Source organism: Lactuca saligna, chromosome 4 (assembly GCF_052625555.1).
Source record: "Lactuca saligna cultivar CGN05327 chromosome 4, ASM5262555v1, whole genome shotgun sequence".
Classification (NCBI taxonomy): domain Eukaryota; kingdom Viridiplantae; phylum Streptophyta; class Magnoliopsida; order Asterales; family Asteraceae; genus Lactuca; species Lactuca saligna.
In genome coordinates this window covers 140,745,749-140,761,028 of record NC_136420.1, presented here as the reverse complement: position 1 = coordinate 140,761,028, position 15,280 = coordinate 140,745,749, and the positions used below count along the sequence as shown (strand labels likewise).

The 15,280-nt window shown below is 35.4% G+C and overlaps 1 protein-coding gene across 1 annotated transcript; it reads left to right on the top strand.

Annotated features, from left to right (window-relative positions):
- Positions 1-222: 222 nt before the first annotated feature.
- LOC145042885 (AICARFT/IMPCHase bienzyme family protein) lies at positions 223-3,876 on the top strand. Its single transcript, XM_078991396.1, has 12 exons — positions 223-436; positions 511-604; positions 946-1,021; positions 1,135-1,231; positions 1,315-1,417; positions 1,487-1,620; positions 1,706-1,883; positions 2,011-2,165; positions 2,258-2,467; positions 2,597-2,944; positions 3,028-3,154; positions 3,566-3,876. The coding sequence occupies exons 1-12, from the start codon at positions 227-229 to the stop codon at positions 3,715-3,717; spliced, it is 1,884 nt and encodes a 627-aa protein (XP_078847522.1). The 5' UTR covers positions 223-226; the 3' UTR covers positions 3,718-3,876.
- Positions 3,877-15,280: the final 11,404 nt, after the last annotated feature.

Sequence of the window (15,280 nt, the reverse complement as noted above, 5' to 3'; positions counted from 1 at the left end):
TTCTTTAAGATATTAAGCTCATAAAGTTTATAATGGAAACCAATGTTCAATAATAAGAAAGATTCATTAGAAATCCACGTTTAATTAAGATTGTCTCTATAGCTTGATAATGTTCTAACGTATATGAATTCAAGTCCATTAAAAAATGGGCCTCTTCACATACATATATCGTATATGGTTCAAAAAGCTCGATAAGAAAATGGGCCTTCTCTATTATAAGATATGTATGGGCCTATATGCAGCAGAGCGCAGCTGGCAATCGGACATCGAAAACAAAACCCTCACAAAAATGCTCAGCTTCGGTGCTCCGTCCACCACCATCAACGCCTCAACCGCCGTAACTAGCCGAGTTTCTCCGACAACATATTCTCACCTTCCGTTTACTGTTTCTCCTTTGTCTGATTCTCAGAGAAGTAGCAATTTTTGCTTCCAACAGGTTAAACACTTGAGTTTTCTTTTTTTGTTTAAAGTTTTCTACTTCTAACGGACGAAATGTTTTGTTCGATTCAGCTATTAAGCTGTTCATCACGGTTCAATTGTTATCGAAACAAGGCTACTGCAGAAGCTGCTGAAACCATGGCCGGCACTATCGCCTCTGCTTCTGGTACTGACACCTGAATTTACTTTGATTAGTGCATGTGCATGCAATGCTGCCATACGGATGTTTCATAACACCAAAGGCGTTTTATGGAATTAGGTTTTAGTAGCTTCTATGAACTGTTCAGCTTTTGTAAGACCTCTACTCGACCCCTAAAATAGTGACGGATTGCATTTCGATTTCATTTAAATCGTCATTTTCACTATTGGGGGTGGGGGTGGAGTTCTACATCTGGTAATTCATTATTGTTTAGGTTCAAACATCAAATTAGCCTATCGGAATCCATGGAGAACTATCCAAAGAGTTAAAACTTACTTTCTTACTTTATGCATGTCGACTTTTTTCAGGAAGCAAGCAGGCTTTAATTTCGTTGTCAGACAAGAAGGATCTGGATCTTCTTGCCACTGGACTTCAAGAATTGGGGTGAACTTCTACTCACATTTGCAATACAGATTAGAGATTGTTATTCTTCCATTATATTATTGGACTTACCTTTTTGAAGACACAATGATAAAGTTCTATAACCTGAACTTCAGATACACAATTGTGTCAACTGGAGGAACAGCATCTGCTCTGGAGAAAGCTGGAATTTCTGTAAGAAAAGTAGAAGAGCTTACTAAGTTCCCTGAAATGGTAACTATCCACTAAAGCATCAGCAATACATCTTTTCATTTACATTTGAATTCTAAAATCAATCGTTTTTACAATCTTCACAGCTTGATGGTCGTGTAAAAACTTTACATCCAAATGTACATGGAGGTATTCTTGCAAGAAGAGACCAAAACCATCACATGGAAGCTCTAGACAAGCATAATATCAGTAAGTTATATAGTTAACATTCATACATTGAATCAGTTATTATATAATAAATCTTGATTCCCCTTTTAGGTACATTTGAACTTGTTGTGGTAAATTTATATCCATTCTATGAGAAAGTCACTTCCACCAATGGAGTTACATTTGATGATGGAATTGAGAACATTGACATCGGTGGCCCTACAATGATAAGAGCTGCAGCAAAGGTTGTTAAAAACTTAAACTCAATCCAAAATACCATATGATATAAACAATAATGATCTCTTTATAAACATCTTTTCTTTGAAACAGAATCACAAAGATGTGTTGGTTGTAGTTGACACCCAAGATTACCCTTTAGTTCTACAATTCCTCAAAGCCAACAAAGATGACCAACAATTCAGAAGAAAACTCGCATGGAAAGCTTTCCAACATGTTGCTTCTTATGACTCTGCAGTTTCTGAGTGGTTATGGAAACAAACTGAAGAAGGTAAGTAATCTCTTCTATTTCATTCTTCAAATTGATACAAGATCAAAAAGTTTATACTTTTATACAATTCATCACTTACCCTTCTTGATACACCACAAAAGCTTACTTTTTAAATTTTTGCTTCAAGATAAATTTCCACCTACATTCACTATCCCACTTTCTCTCAAGAGTTCACTTCGCTATGGTGAAAACCCTCATCAAAAGGCTGCATTTTATACCGATAGCAGCTTATCTGAGTTTAATGGAGGTGGAATTGCAACAGCTGTTCAACACCACGGAAAGGTGAGACTACATTTTTTTTTTATTCTTCTTGTTGAACATTTTTTAGCACAATTGGTAACAAATAACACTATTTTTTAATTGTTTTGTGATAGGAAATGTCATATAATAACTATTTGGATGCGGATGCAGCTTGGAATTGTGTTTGTGAGTTTGAAAAGCCAACTTGTGTTGTTGTAAAACACACAAATCCTTGTGGAGTAGCTTCACGTGATGATCTTATTGAAGCATATAGGTTAGCTGTAAAAGCTGACCCTGTGAGTGCTTTTGGTGGGATTGTAGCCTTCAATAAAGAAGTTGATGAGGTGAAATTTTTTCCCATGCCACGTCATCATCTGCTTCACTATTCTTTTTCATTACATATTATATAATTACTTATGTGAGTTTACAAAAAAAAAGCACTAATACATTGGCATATGAAATTATATTAAAAGGCTCTTGCTAGGGATATAAGAGAATTCAGAAGCCCAACAGATGGTGAAACTAGAATGTTCTATGAAATTGTTGTTGCTCCAAGTTATTCCCAAAAAGGTCTTGAAATCCTACGTGGCAAGTCAAAGACTTTAAGGATTCTAGAAGCAAAGAAAAATAAAACTGGAAAGCTCTCACTTAGACAAGTGGGTGGTGGTTGGTTAGCCCAGGATTCTGATGATTTAACACCTGAAGAAATCAAATTCGATGTTGTTTCCAAGAAGGTTCCGGAAACTTCCGAGCTTAGCGATGCTAAATTCGCATGGTTGTGTGTCAAGCATGTCAAAAGCAACGCAATTGTAATCGCAAAGGTAATCTATTTATTTATTATTTTAAATTTTAAATGTGTTGATATTCATATTCTAACCATGGTTAGTTTTTACCCGTTTTGTAGGATAACTGTATGTTGGGTATGGGAAGTGGGCAGCCGAATCGTTTGGAGAGTTTAAGGATCGCTTTAAGGAAAGCCAGAGATGAAGTCAAAGGAGCCGCTTTGGCTAGTGATGCCTTTTTCCCATTTGGTAAATATGTTGTTTGAGAGACTAACTGAAAAGTAAAAGCTAGCTGATAAAGATATATATGTAAAATGACATAAAAGGACATATAGCGGGAAATGAGCATATAAGGGTAGATTTGAAAAATTATTGAAAAGACCAATGAGTTTTTATCAATAAGTTGTCTCAAATAGCTTTTTAGGCTATGTTTGGCGTATTAGTTGAAAATCTAGCTGATAAAAAATAGTGTTTTGTAAAAATTAGTTGATAAAAATATATAAAATGATATAAAAGGACATTTAGGAAATAAGCTACTTTTTAAAAAGCTAGTGTATAAGCTACTTTTTAGCTTATCAAAATGACAACTTAAAAATGTATGAAAGTGTTTAACTATTAATCAAATATCTAAAATACTGGTGTAAATGTTTTTATGAACAGCGTGGAAAGATGCGGTTGAGGAAGCGTGTGAAAGTGGGATTGGTGTTATTGCTGAGCCAGGTGGCAGCATAAGAGATGGCGATGCGATTGATTGTTGTAATAAATATGATGTTTCACTTGTGTTCACGGGTGTGAGGCACTTTCGACATTGAGGGGTAAAAATGTAATTTAAGTGTGTTGACTTGGAACAAGAATCGAAAAGATTTTGGTGTTTTTAAGTGTACGAGGCTAAGAGCTGTGTTGAGCTCCATGTACGGGATTTTCTGAAGATGTACTAATAATCATAATAATGGGTGGATTTTTTTTAATAATGTTTATCTTATGTTTGTTCATAACCCTAAAAATAGTTCCTTTGGCATATATTCTGTAGTGTAAAATGAAAAGGCAATTATTGTTGTTTTAATGTATTATTTAAATAAAATTGTTATTAAAATGCCTTTATGAGAAACATGTAATAAATATGCAGAACTTTAAAGAATGTAAAAGTGACTTAAAGTAAAAATGCAAATGACTAATTTTTCTAAACATTTAGAGTACATTACCTGTTTGGATCCTGCTGAAAGTAACACTTTTAGGATCCTGCTGAAAGTAACACTTTTAGTTCATAAGAGTTATTCCCTCCCCTTAATTGTTGTTAAGGTGGAAGGAACTGCTAAGGATCTTTTTGTACAATTCATATGAGAGTATTTTGGTCTTTTTATGTAGATGAAGAACACCAAGAACAAGATGAACATTAAGAACATACAAGGATCCTTAACGTGTGGGTTGAGTTGGGTTGATGTTTTATTGTTTTGTGTTGTAGCCAACAAACCTTAGATCAAATCAGATATGAGCTGAGGGATGGGGAGGGCATGCTAGACTCATACTGAGGTTTCATGAGCATTCTAGATACGAGTTAAGGGCTGGGAAGGGTATATTAGACTCATACTGAGGGCTTAATATTATTCAGTTCAAGGACTGATCAAGCTGGGGAGCAAGTTAAACCTATGTTGTGGGCTCAAGGAGCAAGCCATACATAAGATGTGGGCTTGCTCCTTGAGCCCACAACATAGGTTTAGCTTGTCCATGGGGAACTCACTAAGTTTTAGGCTTACAGTTTTGCTCATTGAGTCCACAACATAGGTTTATGTGTTGGTATTTTGAGGGAACTCACTAAGCTTTAGACTTACAGTTTTGAATTATGTTTCAGGTATATCAGAGGATCGTGGGAAGGCGAAGGCGTGATCGTGCACCTCCTCAGTTTTGTTTTATGATTTTGGTAATACTCTGATATTAAACATATTTTGAAAACTATTTGTAAACAATGATGATTTATGGGTTGTTTTAAAAGCTTAAAATTTTCATAAATTTTATAGATGTTACATTTGGGGAGTGTATACGTTAACAACCTGTTATGTTCTAATAAAATATTTTTAAATTAAAAGAACGAAACAACCCATTATATGAACTTTGGTATGTACAAGAAAACTCTAAATTTTAACTATTTTTGTATATGGGGTTGCCAGGTTATTGCAAAATTGTCTAATCCCAAAATGAAAGATTTGTGAGAACATGGAATAGATTGTATTTTCATTGGATATACATAAAATTCAAAGGATTATAAGCGATATGTAATGAAACATAATGATTTAGTGTCAGTAAATATCGTAATTAAGTTGTAGGATGTGATTTGTGATGAAATACATTTTCATCATTTCTAAGGCCTAAGGATATGATTATGAACATCAGTGAAGTCCAAAATTTAGAATATTTGAATAGCATAATTGAGTCAGAACCGTAGAAGGTCAGAAAAATAAAACAAAGCCGCATTGCCAAAAATTTTGGTCCAGAATATAAAATTCATTTGGAAGAAGGTTCAAGGGATGAACTTGGACTATAATAGTATTGTTGGTACAATATTTATGATGATCCAAAGAGGAGATGGAGTCTCGAGATATTTTCGTTTTGAAAGAAGCAATTGATGATGAAATTTAATCTATTCTTGAGAATAACACTTGGATGTTATCAAATTTGCCTCCTGGTTCTAGACTACTTCGTTGATAACGAATCTTAAAAAAGAATATGAAAGTTTGTGGGACCACTAATAAGTTTAAAGTCACATCGGTCATTCAAGTTTTTAGGCAAAAACCAAGAATTGACTATTTTTGGAATATATGATTTAGTAGCTCAAATTTCAACCATTAGATCATTGATCGTCTTGGCGGCTATTCATAATACGATTAATCATCAATTAATGTACAAAAAGCGTATTAAATGGCAATCTTGATGTAGACTTTTACATGAAACAACCTGAAGGTTTTGGTATGCCTGATAACGAGCATAAGGTTTGTAAACTTACTAAATATTTGTATGTGATGAAAAAAGTTCTTAAATAATAACATCAAAAGTTTTATGAAGTAATTTTGTCAATTGTTTTGGTTTTAACTTAATGTGAAAAATGTGTTTGTAGTAGATTTTATGCTACTGGTTTGGGTGTCATCATTTGTTTATATGCAAATAACATGTTGGTTTTTGGTATCGAGCAAAATCAACTAGATAAACCTAAGAAATTGTGTCATCTAGATTTCCATGAAGGACATGGAGGATGCTGATATAATTCTTGGAATTAGGGTTACACAGGTTAACAAAGAGATTGTTATTACACATTCACATACATTAAGAAAATTCTTAATATGTTTAATTATGATAATTCTTCTCCCGTGAACCTACCTATGGTTCCAAGTGTAAATTTGATGATGAATACAAAAAATCGTATTTTCACAATTGGAATATTCCAAGGCTATTGGTAGATTTATGTATGTTGTGATGAGAACTATGCTTGATATTGCTTATGTTGTAGGAAAATTGGGTGTGTGTACTAGTAATCTTACTCTTAGTACTCATCATTGATAAGAAACTCAAAGAATATTTGAATATTCAAAAGGAACCATTAATTAAGGTTTAAGCTACTCTAAATATCATTCTTATTTAACAGGGTATTCAGATGCAAGTTGGATATCCAACATATACAATCATTCTTTTACCAGTTATGAGGTATTCTTGATTTGTGGAGGTGCCATTTCTTGGGAATCCAAGAAGCAAACTTATATTAAAAACTCAACAATAGAATTGTTGGTCCCAAATACTTGTATTTGAAACTAAGAAGAGCAACGAACAATACAAAAGTATCACAAATATATCTTTGACCAAGAAAGAATGTTCACACCAAGAGAACGAGGTGCACAAAGCAAATGACACTAAGTCGCCACAAAGACCTAATTCGGGTTTTGCACCAATACATGAATATATAATAATATATTCTAGTGAATCCCTTCAATCAAGGGATTGTATCTAATCTACGTATAAAATAATCTAGTATATAAGGAATGGATTTGATAAGATCTTCTCTAGATTCAGATATCAGCACTAACACGTCAAACGTTGACCAGAGCATCAACTTCAGGGAGTCTTGCTGATCAGGGCATCAACGTCAACGTCAGGGAGATTAGATTTAGCTTCAACATCAGGGTATCACCAACGTATCACCTGATCAATGTGTCATTAGTGTATAACCATAAGATTTTGGACATACTGATCAGTCTTTAGTAGGTGGTACTTTCACGCCTTTGCTTTTGATTGAGTCTTCAGGGTCTCTCAGTTAACAGGGGATGTTCTTCAGTCTTCGATATATGAACTTCCATCAGCATATCTTCAGATTAACTAACTATAACTATAGTGTATATATTTTTCATCATAAAATCTATACAATTGAGTGACCCAATAGGAATTTGATATTGTTGCATTAGTTTCCACTGGGAAAGAAGTAGAGTGGCTAAAAAAATTTGGTGTATGAGATTTCATTGCGGGCAAAGCCAATATATGATGGTGTTGTCACTTTGGCTAAAGCATATAGCCAAGTTTATAAAGGAAAATATAGACATTTGGGTGTTAGACATAGGATAATTGGAGAATTAATCATGATTGGTATAATGTATGTTGACATTGTTAGCACGCACCAATTTTGATAGACCCTTTGACTAAAGGTCTAACAAGATATTTAGTACACAAGTATGCAATCATGATGAGATTTGTAACACCCCATTTTACTATAGCCATTGACTGTAATAAAATATAAAATTAAGATATATTATTATTAAGCCAAAATAATCATAGACTCGTAGGATACGCCGATACGATTTCCGTAGATATATAGAACGCCTAAATCCGACTTCCTATGAAGAAGTTATACTTCTTCAAAGTTTCACGATTAAATCGACATGACTATGCGTATCGAAAAAGTAAAATTTTGATATATTACTATTTAGCCTAAGTGATCTAAAAAAAATTAATAGTAGCTGTTAAACCGAGAGCATGCATATAAAGAACGTCTAAATCTGACTTCATTAGAGGAAATTATGGTTTTTCTAAGATTCGACATAACAATGTACAACTCAAAAATTGAATTTTAGATCGGTCTATTTTTAGCCAACACATTCTAAACGAAAATTAAATAACTTGTTAATAGGAGTTCAACGATATAAAAATAGTAGAAAACAAACTCTGGATAAGAAAGTTATGCATTTTATACGAGCTTTAACAGTCTAAGCCTGTGTGAAAAAATAAAGTCAAAATTAGCCGACGGATTCTAAATGAAAGTTGTAGATCTTGTCAGGAGCTTTCCGTGGATATAAAGAAGATAAAAAACAGAGCTTATATGAAGAATTTATGTAATTTTGAAAAGCAGAAAAACACCATGCACGCATACACATCGCGCATAGCTTGTGCCCAAAACCAACCATGCACCCCCACCCTTCTTGGACACGTGTTCGTCAACCTGAGGAGCCACGTCAACCTAGTGCACAACGCACATGCCTCGGGGCATGACACATAAATAATTTTCTCGCTTATAAATAGTGTGCTCCGTATATGCTCCATCCTCTACACCCCTACACCAATTTTTTCTCTAGTATTCCTTACTTTTAAACCATTTCGTTAGATTTTTGTACTATGGCGAAGCCCTGCGACACCCCTGAGTACTCATGTAACACCCCAAAAATCGAGACCAATTTTTTTTGTTTTTAATTATAATATTTGTAAAACTATTTGAGTAAAACATTACTGATATCACATCAAACCACAAAACCATAGTTACATATTTTCAAATCCATCATGTCTAATAGTACAATGTCAGAGTACAATCCCAGGGTTCTTGAATGCAGAATCATGTGTGTGCAATGCGCCGCTACCCTGCCGACTCCTTCCCCTTAAATCAAGAGGTACCTGAAACCAAAATTGAAAATCATAAGCATAAAGCTTAGTGAGTTCCCCCATCATACCCATACCAAACAATGCAAAATCTTCGGTATCTTTCAACCAGTAATTATCGGGCACAACTAGGATCTGGGCTCCTCCTCGGTATCTTTCAACCGGTAACCGGGAACTACCCCCCTCTTTTGTATCTTTCAACTGGTAACTAGGAGCTACCCTCCCCTTCGGTATCTTTCAACCGGTACCTGAGGACTATGTAACACATATCAAGCAAAATAAACATATCAAGCACAATAATCATATCATGCACAATAATCATATCTCATATCAACACTAGATAATTATCACAAAGACAATCATCTATACAACACTCTTACTTGTTGGCCGACATTATGGCCGTAGACCCACTCCTACTAGGAGAAAATTCACCTCAAAGTCGTGTAGTGTCTGCACTGATCTCGGTATGCAAAACAACTCTCCTTGAATCCTTTATCCCTACACAACAACTTTTATAACTTATCAATTCCTACTAGTAACCCTTACAAGGGTCAATTCAAGTCTAAGACAAGGTCAAGGTCGACACCTTGGTCAATGGTTAATCATCTGGTCAAAGTCAAGATCTGGTTGACTCGACTCGTCGAGTCCCCATGTTCACCTACTGCCATAACCCTGTTCTTACTCGTCGAGTCTAGCAAGATCTCGACGAGTTCGCCTTTAACAACACATCTGACTATCTTCAACCGAATCGTTGAGTTCATCCTTGAACTCGTCGACTTCATCTTCATTTATATGAAGATGTTAGTCTATGACTCGTTGAGTTCATCCTTGAACTCGTCGAGTCCGTCTTCATGTGGTTGGGACATTGCCTTGAACTCGCCGAGTTTGTTCATCCACTCGTCGAGTCCTATGATTTCCAGGTCCAAAACAAACCCCTATCAGGCTGAGTGTTCCTTCCACTCAACCAAAACCATTTCCAAAAGACGTTTGGGGGAAAATGCGTCTCGACTCGCCGAGTCACCTAAGCGAGTCGCCGAGTCCCTCCTCGTCCAAAACTGTACAGTCGGTTATAATGGGTCTTAATGCATCAAAACCATAAATCTGCCTTCCTAGGCTCCATTTCATATGTAAAGCTACGAACTTGATCCCCATGCATGGGGTTTTTGGCTCCAAAATCAATGAAAAGGGGTTTATAAGATGCATGGGAGTCCTATGGCCATAAAGTTGGCCCTTTATGCCATGGGAACCCTCAATGGTTCAATATCTGAAGTGCAACTCCATGATACACACTCAATCCAAAAATAGCCTTAGAAATGCCCCAAAATGATAAGATCTAAGCCCTAGAGGTGTAAGTCACAAATTTTTTTGTGTATCAATCAGATCCGTTTGATGGTGCGAAATCCCAATCAAAAGGATGATGCCAGATCAAAATAGAAGCGAAGGAGGAGAAGAGTAACTTGAATCTTGAATGTATTGATGATATGATTGAAGTTCCTTACATAAGATTCACTTTCTCACTCTAGAAAACACCTTAGAATACATACACATAAGCTCCTCTCTCTCTCTCTCTCTCTCTCTCTCTCTCTCTCTCTCTTCGTTCCTCACACACCTCACCCTTATATATACATGAGAAACATTGGTCGTAAACAGGGTTTACGGCCATAGACACCCACCTGGCCGTAAACTCAAAACATTACAGAAAAATACAATTGCCCAGAAAAGCAAAGTATAAACCATATTTTTGACCCAACAATCCCCCATTGGTTTATAGCTTTCTTTCAACAAACTCCCCTAAAAAGGTAGCTGGATTTTCTTGATAATCTTCATTGGGAGCTTGGCTTCAACATTTATCTTCAATTTCTTCACAACTTTAAGATGAACATGATGAATCTTCAAAAATTTACTTCATCTTGAGTAGTTGGGCATTTTTTCAAGATTTAACTCTGAATGCACATCGAGTGAGGAGGCTTGATGTACTGATTCTTGAAAGATAGTGCTTTTAGCTTGAGAATCTTCAGAGAGAACATCAGAGAGAACAAATCTTCTGGATCACTTCAGTAGGTTTAAGATATCAACAGACTAATTGAGGAGGCTTCAATGCAATCCGTCACATAATCTTCAATTTCAGCTTCACCTTGCTTCTGGGGTTGAAAGATTGAATGTCGAAAGAATAATCTTCATTTCTTGCTCCTTCGAATGAGAATTCTTCGATGATCACAGATGAAGCCCTGGCTCAGAAATCTTCGACACAAACTCCATGAGTTTCATCTTCACCTGAATTCGCTTTTCAAGACAAAACAAAATTAAAAGAAAATTTAACACACAATATTTTTGGGTTTTTCATATTTTCTGAAAAAAATAAAACAGAAACAAAAATATTTTTGGATTTTTGATTTTCTTGAACAAGAATAACAGAATATAACACTATTTTTTGATTTTGAATTTTCTGATTTTTGTTTGGTTTTTGAATTTTTCTGATTTTTGAATTTCTTTTTTTTTTTTTTTTTTTTTTTTTAAATTCTCCCCCTAAATTTGTGCATAAAAGAAAACTATGAACAAATTTAACAAAAAGAAAAATATTTAGGATCAAAGTTGTGAGACAACCTGAACTTGTTTATCAGTCGCTTCACTTTCATGAATAGATCTGGTCAATTGCTGGTATTATGGTCCACTTAAACACGAAGGATATTGACAAAATTTTCCAAATATACCTTTTAGCTGACAACAACCACGGATATTGTTGTCCACTTAAATTAAGCAGCGAGATCTACAGACAACCTCTAAATGGTTCAATTTTAGTTTCACTAGAACATGTTTCCTGCTTCCCGATATACCCTGGTTATCAAGAACTTCCAAAGAACTCCTTACTTTAGGTGAGTAAAAAATTATTAAGGGGGAAGTTAGATTTAGAGATAGATGCATATGTTGTGTCCCAGGTCAGATATATTTCAATCACGCAGATGAGACAACATATGGCTAACTAGGATAGAGGGATTGAGAAGTAGAATGTTGCATATGATGTGTCCCAGGTCAGATCTTCTGATCATGCAGAGGGGACACCATATGGATAACATATAGAAATAGTTTTATAGATAAGAAGGTGTGTATAAATAGAGTTGCATATGTTGCATTCTAGGTCGGATCTATTCCAATCACGCAGAGGAAGCAACATATGACTGACAAATAGAAAGAAAGAAAATAATTTCCTACAGACCTACTTTATCATAACCCCCCAATCGCCCTATCAGAACCATAATTAAGGACATAAGTTCGTACATCAAGGAAAAGTTAAGCCATAGTTCTAGATGCGTATTAATTTAGTGTATCTTGTAGGTTCCCGTGTTTATCTCACTGCTCAATCTACCCGAGCATCGTATGGTCAGTCCAAACAATTCTATCTAAATCCACACTGTCAATTCATTCATGCCTACCAGCACATTGAACACAGAGTCTAGACAATTCAGATTCAGTCCTTTACACATGTTTTAGACTACCCGTTATCACTTTATCTTTATATCACTTCCCAAACAATACCTACTAACAAAAAACTATGAAAAATTGTCTTTGAAATGAATCAGTGTAAGATACACTCAGGAGTATAGAGAAGAAAACTCAAACCGTAATTCACCGATTTAATTTGCATCCAGAAGGTCTGAGAACCGAACGCTTAATCTTAGAACAGATCCGAAAATTCTTCATGTCGTTAAGCACAATCCCCATGAGTGACCACTTCCTTTCTTCCCTTCCCACAAGGACACATACTCTCAAACAATGTTCTGAGTGTTGTACAACTGAGAGATGTCTCCTATCATGTGCCTGGAACATCCACTACCAACAAACCGAAGTCTTATGATACGCCTCCATAGCTACTCCAACACAGAGCGGGATCAATTGGTCTTTGGAACCCAGTTCATTTTGAAACTTGGTCATCCTTTGTCATCTTTGCAAGGAACATTCTCCCACAACATGTTCTGTTTATCACAAATAGAAGATGTAGAAATATTAGAGTCATTAGGTGATTTGGGAGATTGAACCTTTGGAACCCATTTGTAGTTGGGTTTGACCCATTTCTTTTTCGATCCGATGGGTGCCTTTGTTGGATAAGGTGTCTAAGTCCATAACTTATTTGGTATATACTTGACCCGACCGGCATGGTCCATTTGGGTTGCATCTCATCCAAACTATTATGGATAATTTTATGAGAGTTATACACATATGTTTATTAATATATTATGGGTTATAATATATTAATATGAAGTTACGTTATTTAATTAGTTTTAGTCTTAAATTAATTATGAATTAATTTAGAGATTAAAAGGAAGACTAATTAAATTATGGGCTATTTGTTTTATATAGTGTGGGCTAATACTCATTTGTTAATGGGCTAGGCTTATGTGGAAGTCCATGGATGATCCATGGAGCTTTTAACCCATGGATCCTTGGAAAAGGAAAAGACATGGGTTATTAGGGTTTCACCCTAACCATGCACACTATATAAGCATGCTTATGGAGCATAAAATGGAGCCTAAGAGAAAACTAGTGAACTAGTGTGTGTGTGCATGTGTGTGGCCGATTTATACAAGGTGTATACTCTTATCAAAGTTTTCCAAGAGTTTATGGTGTTTGTGATTCCATTTGAGGCATTCACACTATTGGTGCTTGGCCCTCAAACTCCTTAGAACCAAACTCACCAAAAGGTATGTAATCTCTTCTAACTCTTTTATGTTGAAATGTTCCCCATGCCATGTTAGATAGGTTATAAACCTTGGAAAATTATTATTTTGCATGTATTTAGACAAACATAGATCCAAGGTTTATTAGGGTTGCATGTACACTTAGGAAGTGTTAGATTGCTCAAAACCCAACAGTGGTATCAGAGCCTAGGCTTGCTTGTTTGATACTTGATGCAAATAGTGAAAAAAGTCGAAATCGTTGCTGTCAGCATTGTGGACTCGCCGAGTCCATTGGGGGGACTCGACGAGTCCAGGGCAAAATTCAACCTACTCGACGAGTCAGTTCATGCACTCGACGAGTAGGATCGAAAGAATGCAGAATCTCGACTTTTGCTGCTGGAAATGGACTAGAAACATTACCCTAAATTGTTTTGGTGTTATAAAACTTATTTTAGTTGGTGTAATGGTTGTTCTAATCCATTTACAATAGCATATATCAAAATTCCATGATTTTATGTGTTCATATAATTCTTGAATTTTTGATGATCATGTTCATGTTCTTATGAATTTAGAAAATGATAGGAATTATTTGCTGAATTGTTTAGGATTAATTCTTTATCATTTATGTGTTTTAATGGAGTCCATAATTTGTCCTCAAGTTATGGATTACCAAAGGTCACTTTCATTTAACACACACTTAAAACACATAAGTTACATGAAAATGAAGAGTCTTCATTTTTATGAACCTTTAATTCATAAGTTATGAAATGAAGAGTTTTGCAAAGTTACAAAACTTGCCCTCAAGTTTTGGAATTTGTAAAGTTTCACACACTTTAATAAACTTTAATTCCAAACCTTAGAGTTTTAATAGTTAAAATTCAACCCTTATACTATTTATAACATTAATGGTTAATTATTATATATATGTATAAGAATAAATCGTTTTACCGTTAGTAGGCCTCATTCACGAAGCCGGTCTATAAGGTGGGTATAAGGTTGTTGCCTATAAAATGGCGACTTAATGGGTGTATACTCTCACCCACCGCTTGCTTGATCGGTGGAGGGTCGTTAGCCGAACGGGTAGAACAATGACTTTAAATCCTCATTAAAAGTATAATGAATATTATAAAATAACTAAACTCTTTTAATTCCCAATCTTAGTTATTTTAGGAAAAATGTGAACATGGTGCTAGTCCATGGAATTCACACTTTGTACCTTACCAAGTCGTTGGTGGAGCGTGTGTGGTTAACCGGCACACTAACTAGGACTAGTAAGGATCACGAAGGGTGACTTAATGTTGTCATAGATCAATGGAGCGTGTGTGGTTAACCGGCACATTGATTAGGTGATAATATTAAGAGTACCAAGTGAATTAGCATGGTTATTCACACCTTGTTTTGTGATCCTCGGCATCCCAGTCACAAAACTTGAAGGGCACAATCGAGATTGAAACATGCCATTGAAAAGTTCAATGAATCTCAAAAGAATCTAGGAATTTCAAATCCAATTAAACCTAATAAATCATTTCGTTTTCATGGTGGAAATTGGTGAATCGTCATTCACCTACCTTTCAAATATATTATTACTTAGATTACGGCATCCCTCTTCTAAGTGTAATATATTGTGATTGGATCCTAGCCTTAATATTACATTTGGGTGTCTTATTAAGGATCCTAAATATCTAATCTAAACTTACTTTCTTCTTTCAGATGTCTTCCAACACTAATGCTTCAGGCTCTAACCCAACTGGTTCTTTCTCTCTCATGAATCTTTGTGGGAGGGTCATCTTTGATGGTT